This window comes from Callionymus lyra, chromosome 12 (genome assembly GCF_982586985.1).
Source record: "Callionymus lyra chromosome 12, fCalLyr1.hap1.1, whole genome shotgun sequence".
Classification (NCBI taxonomy): Eukaryota; Metazoa; Chordata; class Actinopteri; order Syngnathiformes; family Callionymidae; genus Callionymus; species Callionymus lyra.
In genome coordinates, this window is record NC_141829.1 from 8,293,696 (window position 1) to 8,316,931 (window position 23,236).

Genomic DNA, 23,236 nt, shown 5'->3' on the forward strand with positions numbered 1-23,236 from the left:
GGAAGCATGATTCACTACAAATGTAAATTATTATTTTCACGATTGAAACAATGTTATTAGACAATGGTTTGATTTTAAGTCAAAGATAGTTGTAAAAATATTCCTCTGCAGAGGGCGCCATCTCATTAGTACTGGAGTTTTCTACCAGAATAAGGAAGCGTGTGTGTGTGTGCGTGTGCATGTGTGTGTGCGCGCGTGTGTGTGTGTGTGTGTGTGTGCGTGCGCGTGTGCGTGTGCGTGTGCGCGTGTGCGTGTGCGTGTGTGTGTGTGTGTGCGCGTGTGCGTGCGCGCGCGTGCGTGTGTGCGCGCGTGTGCGTGTGCGTGTGTGTGCGTGTGTGTGTGTGCGTGTGCGTGTGCGTGCGCGTGTGTGTGTGTGCATGTGTGTGTGTGTGTGCATGTGTGTGTGTGTGTGTGTGTGTGTGTGTGTGTGTGACACTACCACATGTCTCGGACTCACACACTTGAGTGACTCACTGTGTTTGCATGTGAGTCCTTCCTCTCTGCTCGCGGCTCTTAAGAGCTCCCAGTTGATCACTGAGTGTCCACAAGACGCCGGCACCACAACCATGATGTCACTGAGTCCACTGCTGCTCACCCTGGGCCTCCTTGTTCACGGTGAGACTCTTCTGGAGACTTTGACAAGCAGCTTCAGCAGCAGGACGTTCTGCTGTGATGGAGAGAGACTGAAGGAAGCAGCTCTCACCTTCATCCTTCTCTTCTCTGTCTTCAACAAATCATGCTTCTGTCTTCATGTTGATCATCTTTCTCCAAACTGGAGCCACAACTCTTCTTCTATGTTTTCCAGGTTCATCAGGAGACATCGTCCTGACTCAGACTCCAGGATCTCAGTCTGTAGTTCCAGGAACGACTGTCTCCATCACTTGTACAACAAGCTCAGATGTTTCTAAATACCTCGCCTGGTATCTTCAGAAACCTGCTGAAGCTCCTAAACCCCTCATTTATTACTCTTCAAATCGTCAGTCTGGAGTTCCAGATCGTTTCAGTGGAGAAGGATCAGGGACACGATACACTCTGACCATCAACAGAGTCCAGCCTGAAGATGCAGGAGTTTATTATTGTCAGCAGTATAAGAGTTCCCCGTTCACACAGTGAAACAAGGTCGTACAAAAACCTCAGCTGGAGAGGAACTGATCTGACTCCACTGCTGCTCACAAGTTACTGTAATAACATATTATTTATACTTATTATTTATCTTGTTCTTGTTCATGTAGTTCACAGAGATGAAGAATTTATTTCACTTTAACACACTTTCTAAAAAACACTTTTCCTCATTTATTCATGTATTTTCATCTTCACTAAGTCTCAACTACCTCTCAATGTTTTTGTTTGTCACTGACTTTTAAACTTTGTCACAAACATGATTTAGTGGAGACACTTGACACGTCACGTTAGTCATTCATGTCATTAAAGACTTGCAATAGTTTGATAACACAATGACTCACAACTCGTGTTGGATATTATAATTAAACATGATGAATATTACATATATGTAGACACAAACATACAATAAATACATAAACACAGGTGGATAAATACATATAAAAATAACACTGTAGGAGAAGACAAAGTAAATGTTAAATGTCAAATAAATGTAATGAAAATAATTTCACTATATTTCAATTGTTTGTTTAATTCCATATGTTTCTACTCATAATGAATTCAATAATTTGCTTAAACATGTTTGTGTTTTTATGGATTGTACTAAAGGAGGAAACTGGAGTACCTTGAGAAAATTCCTGATAAACCAAGACTGGAGATGATGTGAGGAATGACCTTGGACCTCCTCAGATGTGATGGTTGGACTACATGAGAAGAGAAAACAGAGAGAACAAGAGGAGTTCCTGCTGGACTGTCAGTCTGATTCTAGTCACTTTGTGTGTCAGAGGTTTTTGTACGACGACTGGCTGACTTTGTGTCACTGTGGTACACGTTCGGAGGAGGAACCAGACTGCATGTTGGAAGTAAGTGTTCTCTCTCAAACTTGCTTTTACAGAAACACAATCTAGATGAGAAACATTTGTTTTAAAAAATATATATTTATTTTTTAAAAAAAGTAAAAATTGAAAAGATGAAATGAAGACAAAAAAAATATTGTTAGTTTATTTGTTTCAATCGCAGTGAAAATTCAAGTGTGAATAAAAAGTTTCAAATGATGAAATAAATAATTATTATTATTTTCACTGATTATTTTTAATTTTTTTTATTAGTTTATCAAAAGTTAAACGTTTAAAAAAAAGTTTTTTTGTACATTTTCTACATTTATAAAACCAACTTAAGATAATTTTAAACCTTTCATGTGTTGATTTTTAATTTCTTCATTTTAAATGGTGTGATCATGACAGAGAGAGGAGGAGAGTTAGAGAGAGTTATGGTTCATTCATTCCTTCTACTTCTCTCCTTTCCTCCCTCTCTCCCTAAAGCTCACAGTGTCAAATGTTTTCTTATTTTACCACCAATTTATTTCTCCTCCATCCTCCCTCACTTCTCTATCCTTCCTTCTGTGCCAGTCAGCAACTCTTCACTTTCCTCTCTTCCATCTCAACCTCCTCCGTTTATATCCTCCTCTCTTCATCGTTCCTTTCTTCCTCCCTTCTCTTCTAACATAGCAGCACTTTTGTTTTTTTCTCCCTCTTCTCTCCCTCCCTGTCGTTCTCCCTCACGCCATCCTTCCTCCTCCACCTTCCCTCCATCCTTGTGTGTGATGAGAAACCTCCTGATCTAAGGTGACCTCTGTCTCCTAGGTGACCTTCGGCCCACCCTGACCGTGCTGCCCCCCTCTAGTCAGGAGCAAGGGAAGGCCACGCTGGTGTGTGTGGCCAACAAGGGCTTCCCGTCAGACTGGACTCTGTCCTGGAAGGTGGACGGCAAAAGCAGGCAGCGGAGCCAGAGCCCCGGGCTGCTGGGGAAGGACGGCCACTACAGCTGGACCAGCACCCTGACCCTGCCTGCTGACCAGTGGAGGACGGTGGGCTCTGTGACCTGTGAGGCCACCCAGGGCTCCCAGTCTCCAGTCTCAGAGACACTGAGGAGAGAGCAGTGTTCCCAGTCCTGAGCAGACCGGCCTGGACTCCAGCAGCTCTCTGCTTCTGTCCCTCGGTCACTCTCTGACCACACGTTCACTCTTTTGTTGCTTGGTTTGGATCATGACAATAAAGACGTCTTCATCACATCTGTTGTCTTCTACTTTATTTTCACTCACTTCTGAATATGTCAAGAATGATCAAGAGACGCAGGAGCCAAAGACAAAAGGCACAAAACATGGTTAAAGATTAAAATATGACATTTAATTCACAACAGTTCTAAAACACTTACTTTAAGCAATACTAAAAATGTCCAAAAGATGGCGCAAAAACTTCTATCTCAAAATCTGAGTTCAAATATTGAATAAACCAAATAATCCGACAAATAAAGGAAGTTCAAAAATGGTGATGCACGATCTAATATCGGACTCGACGAGGCAAGTGACAAGACAAGTGTGTGTGTTTCTACACGTGGTCGGTGAGGATGCCTTGGAAGTATATAATCATTTCATATTTGATGATGGCGACAAATTGAAGCTGGATATAATAATGGAAAACTTACTGAAAAAGTACTGCATACCGAAGAGAAATGTGACATTTGAGAGGCACAGATTCTTCACATGCGTACAGAGAACAGGAGAGACAATTGATCAGTATGTGACAGAACCACAAAACAGAAGCAAAACATGTGAGTTCAGAGAACTGACTGATTCTTTGATTAAAGACAGACTGGTGTGTGGGAATCCTGAATATATGGTCTAAGAGAATACTATTGAGAGAAGAAAATCTAGACCTGGAAAAAGCAATGAAACTATGCAGAGCAGTAGAAGCAGTGAAAAGTGTTTAGTGACAGTTGCAAAGTAGATGCTGTCAATAAAAACACACAGAGACTGTCTCAGACGATAAAAGAAATCAAAATCACCAGAATACAGTAAAGAAAGGACTTGTGGTCGATGTGACACGTAACATCCTCCTAAAAAATGCCCGGTTTATGGTACAACATGCAACAACTGTAACAAACAGAACCATCATGCTCGGTGCTGCAGAAATCCAACCCCAAAGCAAAGCAAAGTCCATACAGTGGATGAAGACGACAGAGGAATTCTAAGTAGATGCTGTGACAGAAAACAAAATAGAAAAAAGGATTGGATGATGAAACTCAAAGTAAATGACACGTACATGGAGGTGAAACTGGATACTGGTGCCCAGTGAACATCATTTCAGAAGCAGAGTTCAAGAAAATCAGACCCAAACCGAAAATACATGAAAGTAAAGTGAAAGTAAGTGGCTACTCAGGAGCACAAACACCTGTGAAAGGAAAATGTGTGGTTAAAGTGACCCACAAAGACAAAGAACATACACTAACATTCATCGTAGTGCCAAAGAATGCGCAGCCCATACTAGAATCTGAAGCCGAATAAGGAGAAATGCCAGCTTGAAGCAGTGAAGGAACTGACATTTTTCTGAAGGCATCAGATCCAAGAAAAGTTTCAGCCATTGAGAATATGCCCAGGCCAAAATGTAAGAAAGATGTGCAGAGGTTTCAGGGCATGATCAACTCCATGGGAAAGTTCATTCCCAATCTTTCAGAATAGATGACGCCACTGTTGATTGACAGTTGACTGAAAAGAAAATTGATTGTGAGCGGAATCATGAACACGAGAAATCCTGCTGTGACTTGAAGAAACGGCTCACAAAAGAGCAAGTTCTGAAGTTTTATGACCCGGTGAGACCTACTAAGATTTCATCTGATGCATCACAGAGTGAACTTAGCGCCGTTCTTATGCTAAAGTATGATGACTGGCAACCTGTTGCATATGCCTCAAGATCCGTGACGGACGCAGAGACAAGTGATGCACAAATCGAACAAAAAGAACAGCTCAGCACAACATACTGTGAGAGATTTCACCAGTTTGTGTCAGGGCAAGCAGTCAGTGTTGAAACTCACCATAAACCACTAATTGCATTGTTCCAGAAACCACTAAGAATACAAAGGATGATGATCAGACTGCAGCGTTACACACTCAACAAAGATGTTACAGCATATGTCAACATGGTTACAAGTCTATTGCCTGTTGCAGATGGAAAATGGAGCTCATAAGAACTGAGATGATCAAAGATGACACGTTGGTTACACTTTGCAAAACATCATCATCAATGGACTACAAACCAACTACAAGCAACACTGCCCGACTGCTATCCAAGAATACTGGAACTGCAGAGCAGAATTGTCGGTGGTAGAAGACATCATCTATAAAGGAAGCAAAATAGTCATTCCGAAGAGTCTTCGTGGAGATCTGCTCAAGAAGATACATGCGGGACATCTTGCTATTGAAAAAATGCAAAAAGAGATCACGTGAGGTGATGTACTGGCCCCGGATCAATCAGGATGTGACGAATGAGGTTTCAAACTGCTCAATATGTTTGAAATATCAAGCCAGCAATCCGGCAGAGCCACTAAAGCCACTCCCGGTGCCAGACCTTATCAGAAGGTGGGTGCTGACCTCTTTGTTTCTGGAGGAAAGGATGACCTTCTGGTCACAGACTATTTATTCACTGTTTCCAGAGGTTTGCAAATTGAACACTACAACTGCAGAGACTGTGATCACAGCCATGAAAGCCATATTCTCCAGACATCATGTTGTAGTGAAATCCTTCATGTTGTTTTTGCTGTTAACTAAAAGACCAAAGTTCTGGTTTACGACGTCTTTGGAATGCCGACCTTCCTCCCCCTCGTGCTCCTCCTGCTGCTAACCTTCTCATCCTCCTCACCTCAACCTCCTCGTCATCATCACTCCTTCCTCTCTCCTCTCGACGACGTAAGCAACTTTAACATTGTCACTCTTGCATTGATTGATGTGTTGGGATTTTTCTAATTGATCAGAGGCAGCAAGATTAGCTTAAGATAAGTTGTAAAGCTTTCCCAGAAGTTGACAATTATCAAAGCCTTCAAGTCCGTTACTTTCTGGGTAATTAATATTGTTCCTTCCATGATATCAAAGCATCATCATTCCATTCCATTGTTCTTAACTGTTCTCCCTTTTCTCTTTATTTCTTTCAATAAATCCTATAAAAGTACGTCAGTTGCCTTTACAATTTTTCATATTTTTGAGCCTCTTACTCAGTAAAGAACAGATAATCACGACAACAAGTAGTAACTTCAGTAAATGAGATTGATTAAAACTAGTGTTTCATAGTTAATTAATTAGGCCAATTAATTAATTATTATCCACGTAAATGTAATAGTTTCCCTTGTACTATAAAACAAAGGCTGGTGCTCCAACTTCAGGTAAAGTTTACCTAGAGGCAATTTTAAAGTTAAATCGACCAGAACTTAGATGTTCTGAAAATAAACCTTTTTATAAGGCATATATAATTACTTCAGTGTGCCGAGTGAAGTCTTTACAGATAATGGACCACGCTTCTCAAACCTCAAGTTCAGACATACAACTTCGAGTCCTCATTATCCACAGTCTAAGGGTCTAGTGGAGAAATCTGTTCAAACAGTGAAAAGACTTATGAACAAGGCAAGAGACAGTGACACTGACTTCTACCAGAGTCTACTGGTATACCGCACGACACCACTGGAGTGTGGTGTGTCACCAGCTCAGCTCCTTATGGGAAGACGCCTGAGCTCAAACCTGCCCATTCAGGATGATCTACTCAAAACGAAAGGAGGGAAACAGGGTGAAGAGATTCAAGGAGATGCAAAAATCCAAACACAAGTTCCATTATGACAGAGGAACAAAGGATCTACCGGAACTGCAAGCTGGCGACCAAGTGAGGTTTAAAGATAAGACAAAAAGGTCACAAAAAGCAAATGTTCTGAGTGAGGTTCAACCAAGATCATACAACATTCAGTCAGAAGATCATCCTGAGACGAAATGGCAGAGATCTAATCAAGGGATATACAACCGAAGAGGAGTCTTTCAAGGATGACCAGTTTCAAAACACACCTCAGACTCCATCAGACTCCATTACCTGAGGCAACCACCCAGATTGAAAAACCAATGATCACAAAGTATTTAAGGAATATAAAGCCACCTGAGAGGCCGATTGAACATGAAATGTTTTAATTATTGATAATAAGGTTATAATGCTGTAATTTGAAATACAGTTATGTTAGTGTGTAGTAAGTAATATTTATGCAGAGTAAAGTTTGTACAAGTTAACTTTTGATTACTTTGAATTAACATAGTTAAGATTAATAACTAAAAGAGATTAATCATTACTATTATTGAAGTATTTTGTAAGGGGAATATTTGGATGTTCAAATAATAATAACAACGTTTCAGATATAAATACTGTAAGTAATTCTAAGTTATTTATTTGGATATAATACTGTTTATGTTTATAAAAGTAAAACAAGTTTAACCAAAACTTATTTAGAAAAAAGGAAGATGTAACGATAACAGCAAATATCTGTTTGCCTGGTTTAAATAACTGATGTTTATGTTGTGTACTCCGGACACAAGAGGGCGTTGTAAGTAAGTAAGTAAGTAAGTAAGTAATATTTATTTATATAGCGCTTTTCCAGACCAGGGTCACAAAGCGCTTTAACAATCAAAACAATACTCAAAAAAGTATATACTTTAAAGATCAAGATAATACTGAGAACAACACAGGAGTTCCAGAAAATCAAGGAAAAGCCTGGACAAATAGAAACGTCTTAAGATGTTTCTTAAAGGAGTCAGTAGATCCATCAAGCGCAAAGAGAGAGGAAGATTGTTCCAAAGCTTAGGAGCAACAGCCTGAAAAGATTTCTCTCCTCTGGTCCTGAACCGTGTGCGTGGAACCATCAGTAGATTCTGATCCACAGACCTCAGAGCCCGAGCTGGAGGGTAAGGCTGGATCAGATCAGTGATGTAAGGAGGAGCCTGACCATGAATAGATCTGAAAGTAAGAACCAGAATTTTAAAGTTGATCCTGAAAGAAACTGGAAGCCAGTGAAGAGTTTTAAGGATCGGAGAAATGTGAGTTCTTCTACTTGAGCGGGTTAGAATTCTCGCTGCAGAGTTCTGAATCAACTGCAGACGAGACAGCTCCTTCTTGTTAAGACATGAAAACAAACTGTTACAATAGTCCAGACGAGAAGAAACAAACGCATGGATTACAAGCTCCTTATCATGTTCCGACAACATTTTCCTAAGTTTGGAGATTTTTCTCAGTTGAAGGAAAGGTCAGTTTTCTGCAGTGTCGAACAAGAGACATGTCTTTATCAAATACAACACCCAGGTTTCTCAGGCTCAGTTTGACAGACTGACCTAAGTCACCCAAGTACTGACTCAACCCTGGAAACTTTATCATCAGGAGCAATCACCAGTGTTTCAGTTTTAGTTATGAATTATTTTAGTTGTGAGTCCGTGACCAGAGCAAGTCGAGTGGTACATGTTGGACTGCTTGTGTTTACATGCTGCTGAATACTCCTGATAAAGTACCTTCCTTGTGTGTTTTTATTAAGAACCCACAGTAGAGAACAACACAATTGTAACATAATATTCTTAATACTCTCTATATTGACATCAGCAGAGGATCAAAGAGAGAGATTCAGAAAGTAAACAGTGAACATCCTCAGTAAATCATGAACATTGACCATTGAATTAACCGATTGTAGCAGGACGAGGTTGTTTGCATTCCAGCCAATCTCGTCTTAGCCTGCTGGTTAAAAGGGGGCGGTGCGCACACTTCTCTCTCGCTCTGAATGGCTGGAGGCTGAGTTCCCACCTCAATCAGCGTCCTACGCTTCCGCTTCCGGGGTCAGAGATTCCTCTCTGGGTGTGTGCTTGGCTGCGTGTTGCTTCCCCTCTGCAACTTCGTTACGAAGTGGGTGACGCCGTTTCGTGCCGTGCTCCCCAACAATGTTTTGATCGGTCACTTAGCGCAGCCTCCGCTAAGACCACCCGCTTAACTCACTGCTGTTTTGTCTTGGGTTGTTTATTTAATCTTCACCCGGAACTGCTGGGACGGATCGGGTGGCAACGATTCGCCCCTCCCGACCACCTCCGTGTCCTGACGGCCGACTGTGCGTGTGTGTGATTGGCTAATCGCACTAAGTCGAGCGAGCGACAGCGGACTGAGGCTCTGTGTCGCAGTTCACCCCGGACTCTTGAGTTCTTACTTGTGTTCATTTTTGTTTACGTTTATTTCAACTGTGTCTGTTTCTTTCCGTGTGACTATTTTGATCATTCTGTGATTTGCTGATTGGTCATTTGTTTAGTTTTACAGTTAAAGTATATTCATTTGTATTTTGTTCGTCATTGTCGACACTCATTGTTAAAGTTTTACTCTATCTGCTCAGGAGCTGCCGTACTGCGGTGTCGGATTGGTGTCCCGGTGGTGGTGTTTCCCCCCCTTCTTTTGCACGTGGGTTTCTTTCAACTTGTTACTCGTTGTTTGTCTGGACAACAAATAATCCTGCCTTTCATGTACGCCGGACCTTCCATAGACAGGCGTCAGCTCGTCTTTCAGTTCCACCTGGTAAACTCTTTCTCGTTATTTATTGAATATTTTGGCTTTATGATCTTTACAAATATTCAGATTTTTCCTCGTCTTCAGCGCTTTTGGTAATTTGATTTTTGGTGAGTTTTTTTGTTCATTAACTCTCTGTTTTTTTTATTTTTAGTGGATCGTGCATCACGATTTTGTAGACCATCTATATTAGCTTGATTATTTGGTTAATTTAAAGTTTTGGTCTCTGACTTTGGGATAGAGGTCTGAAATTTTAAGCATTGCTTGGTGTAAATATCTTGAAACTGTTGTTTAATGTTTTGTGCCTTTTGTCTTTGGCTCCTGCGTCTCTTGATCATTCTTGACATATTCAGAAGTGAGTGAAAATAAAGTAGAAGACAACAGATGTGATGAAGACGTCTTTATTGTCATGATCCAAACCAAGCAACAAAAGAGTGAACGTGTGGCCAGAGAGTGACCGAGGGACAGAAGCAGAGAGCTGCTGGAGTCCAGGCCGGTCTGCTCAGGACTGGGAACACTGCTCTCTCCTCAGTGTCTCTGAGACTGGAGACTGGGAGCCCTGGGTGGCCTCACAGGTCACAGAGCCCACCGTCCTCCACTGGTCAGCAGGCAGGGTCAGGGTGCTGGTCCAGCTGTAGTGGCCGTCCTTCCCCAGCAGCCCGGGGCTCTGGCTCCGCTGCCTGCTTTTGCCGTCCACCTTCCAGGACAGAGTCCAGTCTGACGGGAAGCCCTTGTTGGCCACACACACCAGCGTGGCCTTCCCTTGCTCCTGACTAGAGGGGGGCAGCACGGTCAGGGTGGGCCGAAGGTCACCTAGGAGACAGAGGTCACCTTAGATCAGGAGGTTTCTCATCACACACAAGGATGGAGGGAAGATGGAGGAGGAAGGATGGCGTGAGGGAGAACGACAGGGAGGGAGAGAAGAGGGAGAAAAAAACAAAAGTGCTGCTATGTTAGAAGAGAATGGAGGAAGAAAGGAACGATGAAGAGAGGAGGATATAAACGGAGGAGGTTGAGATGGAAGAGAGGAAAGTGAAGAGTTGCTCACTGGGACAGAAGGAAGGATAGAGAAGTGAGGGAGGATGGAGGAGAAATAAATTGGTGGTAAAATAAGAAAACATTTGACACTGTGAGCTTTAGGGAGAGAGGGAGGAAAGGAGAGAAGTAGAAGGAATGAATGAACCATAACTCTCTCTAACTCTCCTCCTCTCTCTGTCATGATCACACCATTTAAAATGAAGAAATTAAAAATCAACACATGAAAGGTTTAAAATTATCTTAAGTTGGTTTTATAAATGTAGAAAATGTACTAAAAAACTTTTTTTTAAACGTTTAGCTTTTGATAAACTAATAAAAAAATTAAAAATAACTTGAATTTTCACTGAGATTGAAACAAATAAACTAACAATATTTTCTTTGTCTTCATTTCATCTTTTCAAATTTTCCTTTTTTTTAAAAATAAATATATATTTTTTAAAACAAATGTTTCTCATCTAGATTGTGTTTCTGTAAAAGCAAGTTTGAGAGAGAACACTTACTTCCAACATGCAGTCTGGTTCCTCCTCCGAACGTGAGCCACAGTGACACAAAGTCAGCCAGTCGTCGTACAAAAACCTCTGACACACAAAGTGACTAGAATCAGACTGACAGTCCAGCAGGAACTCCTCTTGTTCTCTCTGTTTTCTCTTCTCATGTAGTCCAACCATCACATCTGAGGAGGTCCAAGGTCATTCCTCACATCATCTCCAGTCTTGGTTTATCAGGAATTTTCTCAAGGTACTCCAGTTTCCTCCTATAGTACAATCCATACAAACACAAACATGTTTAAGCAAATTATTGAATTCATTATGAGTAGAAACATATGGAATTAAACAAACAATTGAAATATAGTGAAATTATTTTCATTACATTTATTTGACATTTAACATTTACTTTGTCTTCTCCTACAGTGTTATTTTTATATGTATTTATCCACCTGTGTTTATGTATTTATTGTATGTTTGTGTCTACATATATGTAATATTCATCATGTTTAATTATAATATCCAAGTCATTGTGTTATCAAACTATTGCAAGTCTTTAATGACATGAATGACTAACGTGACGTGTCAAGTGTCTCCACTAAATCATGTTTGTGACTCAGTTTAAAAGTCAGTGACAAACAAAAACATTGAGAGGTAGTTGAGACTTAGTGAAGATGAAAATACATGAATAAATGAGGAAAAGTGTAAAAGTGAAATAAATTCTTCATCTCAGTGAACTACATGAACAAGAACAAGATAAATAATAAGTATAAATAATATGTTATTACAGTAACTTGTGAGCAGCAGTGGAGTCAGATCAGTTCCTCTCCACCTGACGGAGGTTTTTGTACGACCTTGTTTCACTGTGTGAACGGGTAACTCTTATGCTGCTGACAATAATAAACTCCTGCATCTTCAGGCTGGACTCTGTTGATGGTCAGAGTGTATCGTGTCCCTGATCCTTCTCCACTGAAACGATCTGGAACTCCAGACTGACGACTTGAAGAGTAATAAATGAGGAGTTTAGGAGCTTCAGCAGGTTTCTGAAGATACCAGTTGAGGCCATAGCTAACATCTGAGCTTGTTGTACAAGTGATGGAGACAGTCGTTCCTGGAACTACAGACTGAGATCCAGGAGTCTGAGTCAGGACGATGTCTCCTGATGAACCTGGAAAACATAGAAGAAGAGTTGTGGCTCCAGTTTGGAGAAAGATGATCAACATGAAGACAGAAGCATGATTTGTTGAAGACAGAGAAGAGAAGGATGAAGGTGAGAGCTGCTTCCTTCAGTCTCTCTCCATCACAGCAGAACGTCCTGCTGCTGAAGCTGCTTGTCAAAGTCTCCAGAAGAGTCTCACCGTGAACAAGGAGGCCCAGGGTGAGCAGCAGTGGACTCAGTGACATCATGGTTGTGGTGCCGGCGTCTTGTGGACACTCAGTGATCAACTGGGAGCTCTTAAGAGCCGCGAGCAGAGAGGAAGGACTCACATGCAAACACAGTGAGTCACTCAAGTGTGTGAGTCCGAGACATGTGGTAGTGTCACACACACACACACACACACACACACACACACACACACACACACAAGCACACACGCACACAAGCACACACACACGCACACAAGCACACACGCACACACACACACAAGCACAAACACACGCACACGCGCACACACACACGCGCACACACACACACACGCACACAAGCACACACACACGCACACACACGCACACAAGCACACACACACACACGCGCGCACACACACACACACAAGCGCACAAGCACACACAGACACACACACACGCACACACACACGCACATCCCCCCCCACACACACACACGCACACGCGCACACACACACACACACGCACCCCCGCACACAAGCACACACGCGCACACACGCACACAAGCACACACAGACACACGCACACACACACACTCACATGCACACACGCGCACACACACACACACACACACACACGCACACAAGCACACACAGACACACACACACGCACACACCCCCCCCCCCCACACACACACACACACACACACACACACACACACACACACACACACACACACACACACACACACAAGCACACATGCTTCCTTAGTCTGTTAGAAAACTCCAGTAGTAATGAGATGGCGCCCTCTGCAGAGGAATATTTTTACAACTATCTTTGACTTAAAATCAAACCACTGTCTAATAACGTAGTTTCAATTGTGAAAACAATCATTTACATTAATCAATAAGTATTAATTTACTGCAACATGTATAAAATCAGAAAATAATTTCAGTAAATGTTGCTTTAAACCTGATGACATTTGTATTTAGATTAATTTGCAGTAGCAGAAAGTATATTCTCTTTGTTTAACGAAAGATTGTTTCAAAATAACAACAATTTTTATTTTGCATTTAAACTGTTTTATATATTTCATTTCATTCAAGGAAAGATCTACAAGACAGTGGTGAGACCAGTGATGCTGTATGGTCTAGAGACAGTGGCACTGAGGAAAGGGCAGGAAGCAGAGCTGGAGGGAGCAGAGATGAAGATGTTGAGGTTCTCTTTGGGAGTGACGAAGATGGATAGGATCAGGAATGAGTTGATCCGAGGAACATGTCGGATGTTTTGGAGATAAGGTCAGAGAGAACCAGATGGATGCTGGGCTTGGAAGTGCCAGGCAGGAGGTCTAGAGGAAGACCAAAGTGAAGGTTTATGGATGTAGTGAAAGAGGACATGAAGTTGGTTGGTGTGAGAGAGGGAGATACAGAGAACAGGGTTAGATGGAGGAGGTCGATTTACTGGGATCTCTGGGCTTCGGCGTCCTCCTGTGTAACTGGCTTCCTCACGGACGGAACACAATTGGCAAATACACCTACAATGTCATCAACTCATTTCAATTCAATTTTATTTTATTTAAAGTGTCTTATCATAACAAAGTTATCTCGAGACACTTTACACTTTAAGTAAGACTATAGGAAGAACAGATCAACTCAATAATGAGTAAAGCACAGTGTGGCTTTGGTGAGGAAAACCTTCCTTTTAGAAGGCAGAAACCTCGAGCAGAACCAGACTCATTGTTGACGACCTTCTGCTCTGACCGGCTAGGAGGAAGGATGGGAGGGGGAGACAGATGGACGAAGAGAAGAGTGAGGGAGGATACAGTGAGAGAAAAGAGGAGAGTATAGAAGAACTCTGGATCCGATGACGTGGTGGAGATCCTGGATCAGCAGCAGCTCTGGAGGTGGAGCCCTGGAGCTCCTGGAGAGAAATAAAAAGTCTGGGTTTAAACTGCACAGGTGATGAATGTAATGCAGAAAAGAAGGATAGACAGAGCTCGGTGTCTAAGACTCCTCCAGCATTCTAAGCCCATAGCAGCTTAAGAAAGACAAAAAGGGCTGATTCAGGCAGAGTCAGAGTCAGTCTTTATTATAGTCTTTATCGAAAAGTAAGGTTTTAAGATTGTTTTTAAACATAGAGAAGGTTTCTGCCCAGAGGAAATGTGTTTTTTAGTCTTTTCTAGGACACGAGCTGCAGAGTTCTGAATGAGCTGCAGAGTTCTGAGAGACTTTTTAGAACATCCTGACACAAGAGAGTTACAATAGTCCAGCCTGGAGGTAACAAAAGCATGGATGAGTTTCTCAGCAGCATCCAAAGGAAGGAAGTGTCTGATTTTTGAAATGTTACGAAGGTGGAAGTGACAGTTCACTTCTGGACTATCAATTTTCATCTCCTCATTGATCTCTGATTGTTAATCTCACGACTGTTGTTCAGGTCTCCTCGGGTCATCTCTCTGATTTGAATGGTGCAGATCAGCCTCAAAACTTTCACTTCCTACTTCGGGAGCTCAGTCATCCTGAAAAGAGACAGCAGGTGTTTCTACTGAGCTGTGACCGTGTTCAGCTTTCTGTCCTAAATCTATCAAGTTCAGGGGAAACTTGTTCTTCTAATATGAGTGACAGGAAGTGTGTTTGAGTGCTTACGTGTGTGTTCCACATCCTCCTCATCGGTGAGTTTGAAAGTAAAGACAATTCTTCATAAACTAATGAATATTTAATACATTAATGAAGGAAGAACATTTTGGAGTAGATGACTTGTTAAACTGATCTCATTTACACCATGTTCTATAATATTAAACTTCAATATTTGTATAATTCACTAAATAAAGACATTTTTTCAAAAGTATTAATTTGTTTCTTTACTTTTATTTGAGTTACAAACATATCTCACTATATGGTCGTATTTATGTGTAATGTTTACATCAATACAATGCGTAGTCGCTCACGCTCCAAAAATCAACTAAATCTTTTTTCACGATGTCAAAAATCAGAGAATTGTCTTTTGAGTCTTTCTGTCGTATTATTAGATCTTTTTTTGTTTGATAAACAATTTGTTGTTGTTTTTTATAATTATAACATATATAAAGGAGTAAAAACAGTTGAAGGTTGAAGAAAGAAAAACACAGAATGAAATTTCGTTGCATTTTCCTCAAGAAAAGTTCAATGAAGTGCAAAGATTTAAAGAAACATGTGCATTAATGCATATATGTATTTGAATAAAAGGTTTCCTAAAACAGTTTAAAATAGAGAGAAGTGACATCAAAATAAAAAAAATCCCACTAGAAATAACACAATACTAAAAAGATGTGTCTGTCTGTGAGGAAGCCAGTTACACAGGAGGACGCCGAAGCCCAGAGATCCCAGTTTGTGTACGAGGCTCTGTGGGATGATGGTGTTAAAGTCCAGGTACAGCATCTGCACAACAGTGTTCTTCTCCTTCAGGTGTGCAAGGCTCAGGTGAAGGAGTCTTGAGATGATGCTCTCCTTTACCATCCTCTCGAAGACTGTCATGATGGTGGGAGTCAGAGCGACAGGCTGGTGATCATTCATTGATATAATATGAGCTTTTTCTGGCACTACAATGAAGGAGGCAGTTTAAAAAGTCACAATGTCACTATGGCTTGGTTCAGCTAGTTGATAAGAATGTCTGTTAAAACACAATTCATTGAAGGTTGTAACATTGTTTTGTAACAATGTTGTAACCTTTGGTTAATTCAATGGTCAATGTTCATGATTTTCTGAGGATGTTCAGTTTACTTTCTGAATCTCTCTCTTTGCTGCTCTGCTGATGTCAAAATAGAGAGTATTAAGAATATTATGTTACAATTGTGTTATTCTCTACTGTGGGTTCTTAATAAAAACACTCTTGCTTGAAGGAAGGTACTTTATCAGGAGTATTCAGCAGCATGTAAACACAAGCAGTCCAACATGTACCACTCGACTTGCTCTGGTCACGGACTCACAACGCCCTCTTGTGTCCGGAGTACACAACATAAACATCAGTTATTTAAACCAGGCAAACAGATATTTGCTGTTATCGTTACATCTTCCTTTTTTCTAAATAAGTATTAAATCCAAATAAAAAACTTATAATTACTTACATTATTTATATCTGAAACATTGTTATTATTATTTGAACATCCAAATATTCCCCTTACAAAATACTTCACTAGTCATGATTAATCTCTTTGAGTTTTTAATCTTAACTATGTTAATTTAAAGTAATCAAGAGTTAACTTGTACAAACTTTACTCTGCATAAATATTACTTACTTATTAAGGTAAGCAAAGGTAAGGTAAGGTAAAACTTTATTGATCCCTCAGGAGGTCTCCTTCGGGAAATTGTTTTTTTCCAATAGCCAATACATACAGCAATTTTTTATAAAAAATAAAAAAATAAAAAAATGAATCAAAATAAAATAAGAACAAGAGAAATAAATAGAAAGAACACAATTACACAATATATGTCTAAAGATAAAGATAAAGAACATAGATCAAAGAAAAATAACAAAGACAAAGGATACAAAGACTAACATATAACAGAACATCCAGATACTCTCATTCCACTCCTGCCCCTGAACTCAGAATTGTACAATTTAATAGCCCGAGGAATGAATGAGTCCTTGAGTCTATTAGTTTTGCACCTGGGTAGGAGCATTCGTGCACTCATTCTGCTTCTCTGCTCACTGATGACAGTGTTCAGAGGATGACTGTCATCATCCATGATGGACAGTAGTTTGTTCAATGATCTCCTCTCAGCAACTGTCACCAGTGAGTCCAGCTTCATTCAGACCACCCAGAGCCAGCCCTCCTGATCAACCTGTCCAACCTGTTGACACTCCTCTTGGACACATTTCCACCCCAACACACCACAGCATAGAACAGGACACTGGCCACCACAGACTGGTAGAACATGCAGAGGAGCTTCTTGCAGATGTTAAATGATTGAAGCCTCAGAAAGTACAGTCTACTCTGAACTTTCTTATATACAAGGTCTGTGTTGCAGGACCAGTCCAGTTTACTGTCCAGCCACACGCCGAGGTACTTATAGTTGTCAACTATCTCCACCTCATCGCCTCTGATGGACACTGGACGTGGCTTTGTCCTGGACCTCCTGAAGTCCAAGACCAGCTCCTTGGTCTTTGAGGTGTTCAGCTGCAAGTGGTTCCTCTCACTCCAGTCCACAAAGTCACGTATCAGACTCCTATACTCGTCTTCGCTGTTGTCCCTGATGCATCCAACAATGGCAGTGTCGTCAGCATACTTCTGGACGAGCTCTGAGTTGTAGCAGAAGTCTGAAATGTAGATGGTGAAGAGGAGAGGGGCCAGTACTGTCCCCTGAGACAGAGGGTTATATTACACACTAATATAACTGTACTTCAACTTATCAACAATTAAAACATTTTATGTTCAATCGGCCTCTCAGGTGGCTTTATATTCCATAAAGACTTTCTGATCATTGGTTTTTCAATCTGGGTGGTTGCCTCAGGTAATGGAGTCTGATGGAGTCTGAGGTGTGTTTTGAAACTGGTCATCCTTGAAAGACTCCTCTTCGGTTGTATATCCCTTGATTAGATCTCTGCCATTTCGTCTCAGGATGATCTTCTGTCTGAATGTTGAATGATCTTGGTTGAACCTCACTCAGAACATTTGCTTTTTGTGACCATGTGTTTGTCTTATCTTTAAACCTCACTTGGTCCCCAGCTTGCAGTTCCGGTAGATCCTTTGTTCCTCTGTCATAATGGAACTTGTGTTTGGATTTTTGCATCTCCTTGAATCTCTTCACCCTGTTTCCCTCCTTTCGTTTTGAGTAGATCATCCTGAATGGGCAGGTTTGAGCTCAGGCGTCTTCCCATAAGGAGCTGAGCTGGTGACACACCACACTCCAGTGGTGTCGTGCGGTATACCAGTAGACTCTGGTAGAAGTCAGTGTCACTGTCTCTTGCCTTGTTCATCAGTCTTTTCACTGTTTGAACAGATTTCTCCACTAGACCCTTAGACTGTGGATAATGAGGACTCGAAGTTGTATGTCTGAACTTGAGGTTTGAGAAGCGTGGTCCATTATCTGTAAAGACTTCACTCGGCACACTGAAGTAATTATATATGCCTTATAAAAAGGTTTATTTTCAGAACATCTAAGTTCTGGTCGATTTAACTTTAAAATTGCCTCTAGGTAAACTTTACCTGAAGTTGGAGCACCAGCCTTTGTTTTATAGTACAAGGGAAACTATTACATTTACGTGGATAATAATTAATTAATTGGCCTAATTAATTAACTATGAAACACTAGTTTTAATCAATCTCATTTACTGAAGTTACTACTTGTTGTCGTGATTATCTGTTCTTTACTGAGTAAGAGGCTCAAAAATATGAAAAATTGTAAAGGCAACTGACGTACTTTTATAGGATTTATTGAAAGAAATAAAGAGAAAAGGGAGAACAGTTAAGAACAATGGAATGGAATGATGATGCTTTGATATCATGGAAGGAACAATATTAATTACCCAGAAAGTAACGGACTTGAAGGCTTTGATAATTGTCAACTTCTGGGAAAGCTTTACAACTTATCTTAAGCTAATCTTGCTGCCTCTGATCAATTAGAAAAATCCCAACACATCAATCAATGCAAGAGTGACAATGTTACAGTTGCTTACGTCGTCGAGAGGAGAGAGGAAGGAGTGATGATGACGAGGAGGTTGAGGTGAGGAGGATGAGAAGGTTAGCAGCAGGAGGAGCACGAGGGGGAGGAAGGTCGGCATTCCAAAGACGTCGTAAACCAGAACTTTGGTCTTTTAGTTAACAGCAAAAACAACATGAAGGATTTCACTACAACATGATGTCTGGAGAATATGGCTTTCATGGCTGTGATCACAGTCTCTGCAGTTGTAGTGTTCAATTTGCAAACCTCTGGAAACAGTGAATAAATAGTCTGTGACCAGAAGGTCATCCTTTCCTCCAGAAACAAAGAGGTCAGCACCCACCTTCTGATAAGGTCTGGCACCGGGAGTGGCTTTAGTGGCTCTGCCGGATTGCTGGCTTGATATTTCAAACATATTGAGCAGTTTGAAACATCCTTTTTCACATCCTGATTGATCCGGGGCCAGTACATCACCTCACGTGATCTCTTTTTGCATTTTTTCAATAGCAAGATGTCCCGCATGTATCTTCTTTAGCAGATCTAAACGAAGACTCTTTGGAATGATTATTTTGCTTCCTTTATAGATGATGTCTTCTACCACCGACAATTCTGCTCTGCAGTTCCAGTATTCTTGGATAGCAGTCGGGCAGTGTTGCTCGTAGTTGGTTTGTAGTCCATTTTGTGACAGTTTTGCACACCAACGTGTCATCTTTGATCATCTCAGTTCTTATCAGATCTATTTTCCATCTGCAACAGGCAATAGACTTGTAACCATGTTGACATATGCAGTACTTGGGTGCCTTAGGTCAGTCTGTCAAACTGAGCCTGCGAAACCTGGGTTTTGTATTTGGTAAAGACATGTCTCTTGTTCAACACTGTAGAAAACTGACCAGAAACTGTTTCCTTCAACTGAGATAAAACTCTAAACTTAGGAAAATGTTGTCGGAACATGATCTGGAGCTTGTAATCCATGCGTTTGTTTCTTCTCGTCTGGACTATTGTAACAGTTTGTTTTCATGTCTTAACAAGAAGGATCTGTGTCGCCTGCAGTTGATTCAGAACTCTGCAGCGAGAAGTAGAAGAACTCACATTTATCCTTAAAACTCTTCACTGGCTTCCAGTTTCTGTCAGGATCAACTTTAAAATTCTGGTTCTTACTTTCAGAGCTATTCATGGTCAGGCTCCTCCTTACATCACTGATCTGATCCAGCCTTACACCCCAGCTCGGGCTCTGAGGTCTGTGGATCAGAATCTACTTATGGTTCCACACACACGGTTCAGGACCAGAGGAGAGAAATCTTTTCAGGCTGTTGCTCCTAAGCTTTGGAACCATCTTCCTCTCTCTTGATGGATCTACTGACTCCTTTAAGAAACATCTTAAGACGTTTTTATTTGTTCAGGCTTTTCCTTGATTTTCTAGAACTCTTGGAACTGTTGTGTTATCAGTTTTATCTTGACCTTTAAAGTATATACTTTTTTGAGAATTGTTTTGATTGTTTAAGCGCTTTGTGACCCTGGTCTGGAAAAGTGCTATACAAATAAAAATTACTTACTTACTTGCATTTACTCATATTCTTCACATCAACTGCTGTTTGACTCTTTTCTGACGTGTTTTTGTTCGTGTGTAACTCTTTTAATCCTCTTATGACCCATTTACTGACCCCAGTTATCACAAGTCGCTCATTTTGTCTGAATATTTCTCATTTCACCTCCTGATGATCAATATTCACATGATATTGATCATCACTCTGGTGCTCATAAATATTTTTTAGAATACATATAGAAAATCAAGATGTAAGATTTCCTTATTTGGTTTCAGTTCATGTGTTGTTACAATTTGAATAAAGAGTGATCATGTTTATTTTTTTTACTTATTTTCTTGATCTCTTGACGTCATCTTAGATCGTAAAGAATATTATGCTACGATCCCTGTCCTTTTTGTTTTATTTTGTAATGACTTTAGTTTTTCTTACCTCGTATGTCGGCAGCTTTCCAGGGTGGTTTGTGTGCAGCAGGACCTTCGTATATGCTGGACTTTCCATTGACCGGCGTAAGCTCGCTTTCAGCTCTGCCCAGTAAACTCTTAAACTTTCTCAATCCCCTTATTGGATATTTTAGCTTCGGAATGTTCCAAGATATTCAGGTTTTCATCTTTTTCAGAGTTTTTGGTGATTTAAAAAAAATTATACATTGACTCTCTTTTAACTTCATATTAAATCGTGCATCAGCATTTTTTTAACTTCCTTTATTTGTCGGATTATTTGGTTTATTCAAGATTTGAACTCAGATTTTGAGATAGAAGTTTTTGCGCCATCTTTTGGACATTTTTAGTATTGCTTAAAGTAAGTGTTTTAGAACTGTTGTGAATTAAATGTCATATTTTAATCTTTAACCATGTTTTGTGCCTTTTGTCTTTGGCTCCTGTGTCTCTTGATCATTCTTGACATATTCAGAAGTGAGTGAAAATAAAGTAGAAGACAACAGATGTGATGAAGACGTCTTTATTGTCATGATCCAAACCAAGCAACAAAAGAGTGAACGTGTGGTCAGAGAGTGACCGAGGGACAGAAGCAGAGAGCTGCTGGAGTCCAGGCCGGTCTGCTCAGGACTGGGAACACTGCTCTCTCCTCAGTGTCTCTGAGACTGGAGACTGGGAGCCCTGGGTGGCCTCACAGGTCACAGAGCCCACCGTCCTCCACTGGTCAGCAGGCAGGGTCAGGGTGCTGGTCCAGCTGTAGTGGCCGTCCTTCCCCAGCAGCCCGGGGCTCTGGCTCCGCTGCCTGCTTTTGCCGTCCACCTTCCAGGACAGAGTCCAGTCTGACGGGAAGCCCTTGTTGGCCACACACACCAGCGTGGCCTTCCCTTGCTCCTGACTAGAGGGGGGCAGCACGGTCAGGGTGGGCCGAAGGTCACCTAGGAGACAGAGGTCACCTTAGATCAGGAGGTTTCTCATCACACACAAGGATGGAGGGAAGGTGGAGGAGGAAGGATGGCGTGAGGGAGAACGACAGGGAGGGAGAGAAGAGGGAGGAAAAAACAAAAGTGCTGCTATGTTAGAAGAGAAGGGAGGAAGAAAGGAACGATGAAGAGAGGAGGATATAAACGGAGGAGGTTGAGATGGAAGAGAGGAAAGTGAAGAGTTGCTCACTGGGACAGAAGGAAGGATAGAGAAGTGAGGGAGGATGGAGGAGAAATAAATTGGTGGTAAAATAAGAAAACATTTGACACTGTGAGCTTTAGGGAGAGAGGGAGGAAAGGAGAGAAGTAGAAGGAATGAATGAACCATAACTCTCTCTAACTCTCCTCCTCTCTCTGTCATGATCACACCATTTAAAATGAAGAAATTAAAAATCAACACATGAAAGGTTTAAAATTATCTTAAGTTGGTTTTATAAATGTAGAAAATGTACAAAAAAACTTTTTTTTAAACGTTTAACTTTTGATAAACTAATAAAAAAAATTAAAAATAATCAGTGAAAATAATAATAATTATTTATTTCATCATTTGAAACTTTTTATTCACACTTGAATTTTCACTGAGATTGAAACAAATAAACTAACAATTTTTTTTTTTGTCTTCATTTCATCTTTTCAAATTTTACTTTTTTTAAAAAAATAAATATATATTTTTTAAAACAAATGTTTCTCATCTAGATTGTGTTTCTGTAAAAGCAAGTTTGAGAGAGAACACTTACTTCCAACATGCAGTCTGGTTCCTCCTCCGAACGTGAGCCACAGTGACACAAAGTCAGCCAGTCGTCGTACAAAAACCTCTGACACACAAAGTGACTAGAATCAGACTGACAGTCCAGCAGGAACTCCTCTTGTTCTCTCTGTTTTCTCTTCTCATGTAGTCCAACCATCACATCTGAGGAGGTCCAAGGTCATTCCTCACATCATCTCCAGTCTTGGTTTATCAGGAATTTTCTCAAGGTACTCCAGTTTCCTCCTATAGTACAATCCATACAAACACAAACATGTTTAAGTAAATTATTGAATTCATTATGAAACAATTTAAAGATAGTGAAATTATTTTCATTACATTTATTTGACATTTAACATTTACTTTGTCTTCTCCTACAGTGTTATTTTTATATGTATTTATCCACCTGTGTTTATGTATTTATTGTATGTTTGTGTCTACATATATGTAATATTCATCATGTTTAATTATAATATCCAACACGAGTTGTGAGTCATTGTGTTATCAAACTATTGCAAGTCT

General features: G+C 40.7%; 3 gene segments (V, D, J or C); 1 reads left to right on the forward strand and 2 right to left on the reverse strand.

Annotated features, from left to right (window-relative positions):
- The first annotated feature begins 487 nt into the window (after window positions 1-487).
- LOC148068146 (Ig kappa chain V region Mem5-like) lies at window positions 488-3,190 on the forward strand. The segment is given in 4 exon segments: window positions 488-615; window positions 806-1,103; window positions 1,948-1,982; window positions 2,763-3,190. Coding segments are annotated over 4 exon segments (693 nt in total).
- A 6,704-nt stretch (window positions 3,191-9,894) lies between these two features.
- LOC148068147 (Ig kappa chain V region Mem5-like) lies at window positions 9,895-12,532 on the reverse strand. The segment is given in 4 exon segments: window positions 9,895-10,322; window positions 11,048-11,083; window positions 11,904-12,200; window positions 12,391-12,532. Coding segments are annotated over 4 exon segments (693 nt in total).
- Window positions 12,533-21,496: 8,964 nt separating this feature from the next.
- Window positions 21,497-23,236, reverse strand: part of LOC148068148 (Ig kappa chain V region Mem5-like) — a 2,683-nt gene continuing 943 nt past the window's right edge. The window contains 2 exon segments of the V gene segment in view: window positions 21,497-21,924; window positions 22,707-22,743. Of these exon segments, the coding sequence occupies window positions 21,614-21,924; window positions 22,707-22,743 (348 nt within the window).